General features: G+C 44.7%; 1 protein-coding gene across 3 annotated transcripts; it reads left to right on the forward strand.

The window, feature by feature from the left end:
- The first annotated feature begins 48 nt into the window (after positions 1-48).
- On the forward strand, positions 49-8,224 carry COQ3 (coenzyme Q3, methyltransferase). 3 transcript variants are annotated; one of them, XM_085217597.1, is made up of 7 exons: positions 49-2,891; positions 3,376-3,487; positions 3,686-3,868; positions 3,985-4,084; positions 5,203-5,445; positions 6,442-6,601; positions 7,941-8,224. In XM_085217597.1, the coding sequence occupies exons 1-7, from the start codon at positions 2,267-2,269 to the stop codon at positions 8,135-8,137; spliced, it is 1,620 nt and encodes a 539-aa protein (XP_085073723.1). In that variant the 5' UTR covers positions 49-2,266; the 3' UTR covers positions 8,138-8,224. The 3 variants fall into 3 exon arrangements, with proteins under 3 accessions (XP_085073723.1, XP_085073724.1, XP_085073725.1); XM_085217598.1 differs by having other exon boundaries at positions 3,686-3,838; XM_085217599.1 differs by lacking the exon at positions 3,686-3,868.
- The last annotated feature ends 228 nt before the right edge of the window (positions 8,225-8,452 follow it).

The raw sequence follows: 8,452 nt of genomic DNA on the forward strand, positions 1-8,452 counted from the left end.
CTTGTCACAGTATGTTACCCATGGATTCAATGAGATTCATCTGTTGGGTGGGGGATGTGGAAGAACAGAGTGTAGACATCTTCCTTTAGGTGTGTAATAGATTTCTAACCTCCTTTTTATTTGGACTCTCGAGTAACATATGCTGTGTGTGTAAAATATGGGTCACTGTAATACGAGCGGTACTTAGACTGAGCCCCATTAGGAATATGTGCAACGAACTGATGTTGTGTGACAGTGCTCTGGAACTCTATTCCTCACCCAATTTCCAGAGAAAACTCTGTGGACGTTCAGGGACATTGCAGGAATGAGACTCAGTGTGTTAGATGTTTGATGAAATATACTTCTATACTTCTAAATGCACTCAGTGTGCATTAGGAAACTGACAATAGATAAACATGGCATTTTGGCACATGCTCTAAATGTATAGTGAACATTAAAACTGGTTATTTATGCTATTGTTACGAGAACTGTGATTCCTGTAAAGTGAACACATTGGCTAGACAGCAACTTAACTAAATGTAAGTACAGAGATAGATTTTTATCGCCATAAAGTGAAAGAGATCACTGATTACATCTTTTGGGAAATGAACTGTGAAATCATACTACTTTAAAAACAAAGAAACAAAGCCCGCACAACCCCAGGCCTCTGCCTGTTACAGAAGGCACGTCGTTTCAGGAAAAGGTTGGAGGTCTGTGCCCAGAAGGTCTGCTCTCATACCGATGGTGGAAAAGATAAAAGGCTCAGCATCAAAGTGAGAGCTCTTTGATGGCTGTGTCTTCTAGGGAAAAAATTGCACCAGTGCAGCAACTCGCAAAGCATGTCTTCTTAAACAGATTAATCCATTTAACTACAGGTAGAATGCAGCTATGTAACATTTTTGCCAATATATGTTTTTCATAATTAGATGCAGAAGCAAGCTGCTTCACTGCAAAGAATCACATTTTACCTATACGTTTATTAAGCAGTTTAATGGCTGTCATGTACACGCATGTTTACCAGAACCCTGTTACGGATACATAATTAGTTAATTCACTTATAAATAATATGCACTCAAAATTTATATAGCGTAGAGTAAGCAATCATACCGAGCAGCAAAATAAGACATAAGTTTGTAAGGCACTGCTTTTATTGGTATAAATAATAGTACATTGATCCAAGCTCATTACGCTGTTGGCTTTTGGTAGAAGTGAGAGTTTGTGCAGAGTAGGTAGTGTGGCAGATTTGGTATCTTAGGAGGACTTGGAGAGAGAGAAGAAAATTAAAAGGAAATTGAAGAAAAGCTGCTGAGGAATACAGTTTCCATAGTGCATTGAATTTGATTTTCAGTTCAGATTTTCTATTATCTGTCTAACAATAAAAGAAAGACTGTATGAAAAGCTTGATATGCTCTGCCAGCAACTGGAATTCTGTCACTTCCTGTAAATATGAAAACTATTTTTTTGGACACAAATGCACTTCTATGGGTAGTGACTGTATGCCAATAAAAGAGCATACGATCTCCGAACTGCTGGGGGAACCTTACTGAGCAGCATACCTGGCCTGCCTGTCATTAAACGCACGTTGGTACTATGGCAACACCACAGCCATCAGGCTCCTTCCTGTTTAGTAACTCCCTTATGCGTGTTTTGTCAAGCACTGAGGCAAAATAACATCCAGTCCTAATTCCATACATTTGAAATGTTCTTAAAACGTGTAAATATATACTGCAAAAATGGGGATGTGTCGTTCTGGAAAAGTCCAGATTGGATTGTTACTCTATTTTTACCTTTCTAAAGCAACCTTTTAAAATGCTTCCGTACTTGTGCAGTCTAGGAGGTGGAGGCATGCAATTTTGAATGCCATGCAGCAATTCTGGGGGGGGTTCCCTTGAAATATTTGTGAGTCAAGGACAGCATAGAGTCAAGTGAGAGCTGGTTTCCATGCAAATGCTGCTTTGAAGGCAAATACAACAAAAATATCATGAGTATGTACACAAAGGCACCTGTTTTGCAGTCCGGGAACAGGCTGCTGCCATGGCCAGGCCAAACAGCAGTAGACTAACAGAGTCTAAAGGTTCAGCAGTTACAAACTTTTTGAATTATGGCATAATTTGTGGTTTGGGAGAAAAATCTGTTGTGCCTTTGAGGGTTTCTTTTAAGGGAGAGGGCAGAGACCGGGCTGCTGCTCTTAAATGCTGTTGTCTTAAAATCTGCTGTTAATGATGGAATGCAATAATGGAATGGCTGCCTCCAGGTTAGAACCAGCTTATCCTGTTACGTAAAACACATGCCAGTGTGTGTGTATTTAATTACTTGTCACTATTTTTTTTCTTCAAATAGAAACTATAAAAGCAATGGCAGCGTGTATATTGGCTCTCTCGTTCCAGATTGTGCCTTTGTTCTGCTAAGCGAATCACAGAATCATTCAGGTCGGAAACGATCTCTCAGATCTCGTAGTCCAGCTATCAGCCCATCCCGGCCATGCAAAGATCACCGTGCGTTTAGCCACGGCAGACACCGTTTGGGCCGCAGCGGTTGCTGCGCACCGCGAAGCAGCCGGCTCTGTGTGCGGGCACGGCGGCTCTCCCGGGCCTTCCCTCCGTGGAAGGGCTGGAAGACCCCCCTACAGCTGTTAGAACAGCGAAATCCCCGCACCGCGTCGCTGCAGGGGAAACGCACGGACAGCGCGCCCGGACTCCGACGCGGCGTTTTAAACCCGACGGGGAGAGTGGAGTTGGGGGGGGGGAGGAGGATCGGCCCGGCGGAACGGAAAGCAGCGGAACGCCGCGGCGCCGTCCCCGTTGCCGGCGGACGCGCGGAGCGCGAGGCCCGGAGCGCGGCCATGGTGGGCGGCGGGGGGACGATCCGCGCCTTTGTCCGCGCCCTGAGCGGCTGGCGGGCGGCGGCGGCCGGTGAGAGGGAAAGGGTTGAAGGGGGGGGCGAGCGGGCGGGGCCCGGCCTGGCGGTAGGGTCTGCCGCCCCGCGGTGCCGCCAGCCCGGGCTCCTTCAGGGCCGCTGCGGTGGGGCCGGGAGGCGATTTGGAGAGGGCCGGGGAACGCGGCGGCCTCGGCCAGGCTGTGCCCCGCCCGGCCGGGTTTCGCGCAGGCGTTTCTCGGCCGGTGCCCGTGTGCGGGAGCTGCAACGGAGCTTGCAGCCGTGCCGTGAATCGGGGATGGGAGCCGTGGGGTTGTTTTATCCAGAAGCTTGTTTGTGCAGGCACGGTCAAAATAAACTGCTTTCCTTTTTCTAACGCAGCAATAACCAGTAGGTATTCAAACTGCGCATTGATGGGGTACGCGTAGGAGTCCCAGTGCAGCGGTGACAGGCCGGGTTGCTTCCTGCCTGCGAGCTGCAGAGTCGGTGTGTGCCGCTCAGTGCCCAAATCTGTGTCTGCAGGTGGCCGCGGCCAGCCGTCCTGCTGCACGCACCCCACCAGAGCTCTCCTGAACCGTAACGGCAAAGTTTGGCTGAATCCCAGCAGCGCTCTGACTGACCCAAACGGCAGCATGTAAGGAATGGGGCTGTACTTGTGCTGTGTGATAGGGAATGGCATCACCTGAAGGCATTTCTAAATACCACAAATACTGAGAGTTTGATGAAGGCTCTTTTTCTCTTTTTTTTTTTTTTCCCATCCTCTGATTATGGAGAATGTGTTTTCTCACCATATTTCAGGTATTAGTTTCATGACACAGCTTTCGTTGCTCAGGGTCACCGTGAGGAGGCTGCTCAGCGCCTCGCAGTCATCGGTGGATCCAAAGGAATTGAGGAAATTCCAGCTCCTGGCACACAGGTGGTGGGATGAGCAAGGAGAGTACTCAGCCCTGCATTCCATGAATGACATCAGAGTGCCGTTTATTAGGTGTGGGTTTGAAGACAGGTGGTTTTATGGGTACTGTTTCTCTGCAACATAAGAAAACACGGAGAATGTATAACCATTACCCACGCGTAAGTTAATTGCATGTTGCATTTCCTGAACCACACTGTGTGTTTGCCCCTTTCTGCCAGAGACACTGTGCTGAACATGGGCAACACCTACCAGCGGGGAAGCCCACTTTCTGGGATCAAGATTCTGGATGTTGGCTGTGGCGGTGGACTGCTGAGTGAGGTAAGAAACCGTGTGCTCCCGTTTTTCCTGTTAAAAAGCACGTGTATTTTTTCTGTTAACTTTGATGCTGTTCCATTTCTAATCCTCAGAGGAGGAGCTCTTCTCTTCCAGTGATACCTTAGTTAGCAGAACAGACACTGTGGGCTCCTGAGCGGTCTGCAGAACCTGCAGGCTGAGATGTGGGACCAAATGGTGCCCAGGCTCTGAGCAGCGCTGCGTCTCATCAGTAGACCAAGGGTGGTTTGTAGCTTCAGCATTACAGGTGTGGCCGAGTGATCCTGGGAACTTCATTAGCATTTGAGAAGTGTTGCAAATAATCTCTCCCCATTTCTTTTTTTCTTTTTTTTTTTTTTTCCCCTAATTCATTCTGAGCAAAATCCTGTGGTCTAATGAGTGCCTGCTCTCTGACAGGACGTGCAGAACCAGTGTGCTGCCTGGCTTTCTTAGGCTAATAACTGGTGGATTTCGGGTTGGAATAACATACATGTGGTCATGTTCAGCAGCCTGTTTCAGTTTCAGAAGAGGTGATGACTGAGGTGTTAACCTATGAGTAAGAAGACACTGGAGGAGTTTGAGTGACAGCCAAGCCTGCTGCTATCCTAGCAAGCATCAGTGTTCAGTTCTCAGCAGTGAGAAAGCCCCAGATATAATCACGTATTAAGTAACCATTAAAAAGATATGAGGATTTGCCGTTACAGATGGATGTTGAAGAAAGTAATGACAGTAATTAAATAAGGCATTGTTTTCTCCCTTTACATACTGTGTTGATTTTCCTCCTTTGTTTTTCCTCTACCTGAGGGTAATGTTGGAGGAAATCTTTATTTGGGACAACAAAGTGGATTCAGAAGTTTTTCTGAAAAACACTGTATATTCTGGTATTCAGTTTTCTGTCGGAGAAAATTATTGCTCCCATGCAGCTAAAGCTAAATGTTTTTATTTTCCCCTTAATTAACATGTAAAATAAAACTGCTGGGCCAGAGCTCATCATTTATTGGCGTTTGCCTTGTTTCCTGCATCACTTACGGACATTGTGAAATTGAAGGCACCTTTAATTAAAAAAAAAAAAAAAACACACCTCTGCTTTCACACGGAGAATAAATTACACTTTGTATTCTTAGCCTCTAGGCAGACTGGGAGCTTCAGTTACTGGAATTGATCCTCTGGAAGAAAACATCAGAGTGGCGGATCAGCACAAGTCATTTGATCCAGTTCTGGCCAAGAGAATACAGTACAAGTCTAGCTCACTGGAGGAGATTGTGGAGGAGTCTGTGGAAATGTTTGATGTAATTGTAGCTTCTGAAGTCGTGGAGCATGTGGCTGACCTTGAAATGTTTATCAAGTGTTGCTGTCAGGTGTTAAAGGTAAGAGAGTTCTTTTGTTATTGGAAATACTCTCTAAAGAATTATGGAGGTTTTCATTTGAAGGTATGTGAGAATGCCTCCATCTGCATCCCTTTCTCCACCTGGGTGCGTGACTGCTGAGCCATGCTCCAAAGGTGTGAGTACATCTTCCCACTTTCAGAACCTGAAATTGGAGGATATTTATTTCCCCTGCCCTGCCTTAGGAAAGTGTTAGTGGCATTACCTACTGTTGAGATAGATATAGCTTTGCATCATAAATCTGGTTGCATCCCATTTCATCTAGGTAAAACAAGTCAGTGCTGTTGGTGATTTAAACTGACTGTAATAACATTTCTGGTTCAGAAGAAGCTCCTGAGTCCCTTATAAAGGGTGATAGTGATCCTCTGAGATAATCAGGTGTTTTATTCCTTTTGATATCTTTGCAAAGAAGGTTGGTAGGCCTGGTGCGCAAGCAGCATCTCTCTAATCTCGTGATGTTTCTTTCTGGTCATCAGAAGGAATAATAGATTATTTGAATGGAATTCTTAACTAATTTTCAGCCATTTGGGGACGTAGAAATTATCCTTTTTTTTTTTTTTTTTCTACCAAAAAGTCTCTTAAATACTTAGAATTCATTCATGGCTTTGGATTTTGTCATCATTAATGTAAGCACTATCTTCAGCAGTCTGGTAAGTTGAGCAGTATTGCATGTAGTACTAAAGCTTTAATTTAAAAACAAACAAACAAAAAAACCTAACATAACACATCTTTGTTTTTACAACAGGTATTGTATTGACTTTACGCTTTTCTTTTATCCTTTTCCTGGGTAATATTATAACTGACTTTGTTAGATGGTTTCTGTGCAAGGAAGTGGTTTTCAGACCCTTCTGATTACGGTTATCTCACCTTGTAGCGTATGGGCTTGTAGATAGACAGCTTAAGCTTTAATGAGAGTGAATTTAAAGTGTATTTTCAAATAAATGTTTTTCTGATTTAACATTTTAATATTTTAACTAGCCTGGAGGTTCTTTGTTCGTTACTACAATCAATAAAACTCAGTTGTCTTATATCCTGGGAATTGTGGTTGCAGAAAAAATAGCAGGCATTGTACCAGAAGGAACACATGACTGGGAGAAGTTTGTTCCCCCAGAGGAGCTGGAGCAGCTCTTGGAAGCGAGTGAGTACTGGGCTGGGTGATGGGAGTATGGGGAGAGACTCAGTGCTTGCTGTAGGAATGGCGAGGGGATAGGAGAGCTAGGGTGACTGCTGTTGGCAGTACACAGCTTTTCCTCTGTGAGTTACCAGTCAGCTGTTAAATACCATTTCTGGGTTAGAGACGCTGCTGCTCGCTGGCTATTGTATAAACTAAATGGAGTTGTACGAATGCAGAGATTACTCAAACAAAATCACCATTACAGCTGCCCTACTGTTGGACAGCTGAAGCAAGAAGGCCAAAGTTTTCCATCCTGTTCTGGTGGCAGGATGCATACTCTGAAGTGGTTCATATCTTCTAGGTCAGGTTTCAGGAAATAACAATGTTGGCACTCCAGAGCTGCCCTGCTGCACTGCTTTGTTTGTCATCTTCCTGCTGGGAGGTGCTTTATTTTTGGTTGTGGCCCCATGTTCTTTATGAATATTATGTTACTAAAAGATTCCTTTAAGATTGTGAAGGTAAAATCTACCATAAGTACAGCAGTCAGTTCTTGAGAAGCGGTACCATGCTGATTTGATCAAATCAGCTGTGGTTTGATTGCTTTTACAAGAGAAAAAGTACTGAGCTGGAAGGAGCTCTGCTTCATTGTCCTCCTTCTCTAAACATGCTTTAAAACCCTCTCACCAAATATTTCACTCTCCTTTAGTTCACTGTAGGGAACCTGATGTATGAGTATTCTTTTGGTAAGGCCTTTGCACAGCACCTTCCAGAGGTGCCATCAGGATCACAGCCTGACTCAACATGCTGGTGCTTGTTGCTATTCACTCCTGAAAAGGAGAAGCAGGTGCAGTGGAGTGATTTGTTTTGACTAGCTGTTTGTTTTCTGCCTTGTCTGCTGCATCCTACTGGGACATGGCAGAGGCATGCAGTGAACTGAGAGCTGCTCAACAGGGAGTGCTAAATCACTCCTTGCTTTTGCCAAGTTTTTGATTGCACTCTTCTGCCTTTCTTATATTTCCTCTGCTTAGGGGGATCTGCAAAGTCCTTCCAAAGACATGCTCATGTTTTGATTTTGAAGCATCTGGTGTCAGTCTGAAGGATCTGTCTATCTGTCTATAAAAAAAAAAAAAAACATTTTATCATTCACCCAGATGTGGTTGTTTGTAGTGTATCTCTTTGCAGTGGCTTAGATATAGTGTGGTAATGGTGTGGTCACTGCTGCTGGTGGTGTCTGACAAAAGCAGGCTTGTGAAGCACAATTCCATAAGTGGAAGAAGCGTATTTCGGACTTGCTGTTCTAAAGTGTTTGATGTGGCAGTGACTCAGAAAGAAAATGTTTCTTTATGCCTTCTTGCTTTTCTAGATGGCTTCTCTGTCAAGACTGTGAATGGGATACTGTACAACCCCCTCACCGGGTCCTGGAGCTGGATTGAAAGCACAAGCATTAACTATGCCCTGCACGCTGTGAAATCTGGGAGTCAGGCAGAGACAAGCCAAACAGAGCCTCTCTCAGAGATGGAAAGTGAACAGTGCTCGGCCACAGCTGGCACCAACGTGTGACCAGCTGAGATACATGCTGATGGACTGCCACCAGGAACAGAAAAGGTTTTACACAGACAGGCACAATAAAGCCTTTTGTAACAACAAGCTTGCTGTTTGCATTAATAATGTTGGTGCCATTTTTGGCCAAATATTTTTGGGCAGTCTCAGGAAAAATAAGTGCCCGTTATCTCAGGAATCCTTTAAGATCGAAATGAGCAAAGCTCTGGAAGAAGTCTTTTTATGAAAAAAAAAGTAGTTTCAAATTGTTCCCTCGATAGCTTTGAAAAGGCTCTTTCTTTGGATGATGGTTGTGTCATCTGAGGAAAACTCGTC

The sequence above is a fragment of the Meleagris gallopavo genome, chromosome 2 (genome assembly GCF_905368555.1).
Source record: "Meleagris gallopavo chromosome 2, MGAL_WU_HG_1.1, whole genome shotgun sequence".
Lineage (NCBI taxonomy): Eukaryota > Metazoa > Chordata > Aves > Galliformes > Phasianidae > Meleagris > Meleagris gallopavo.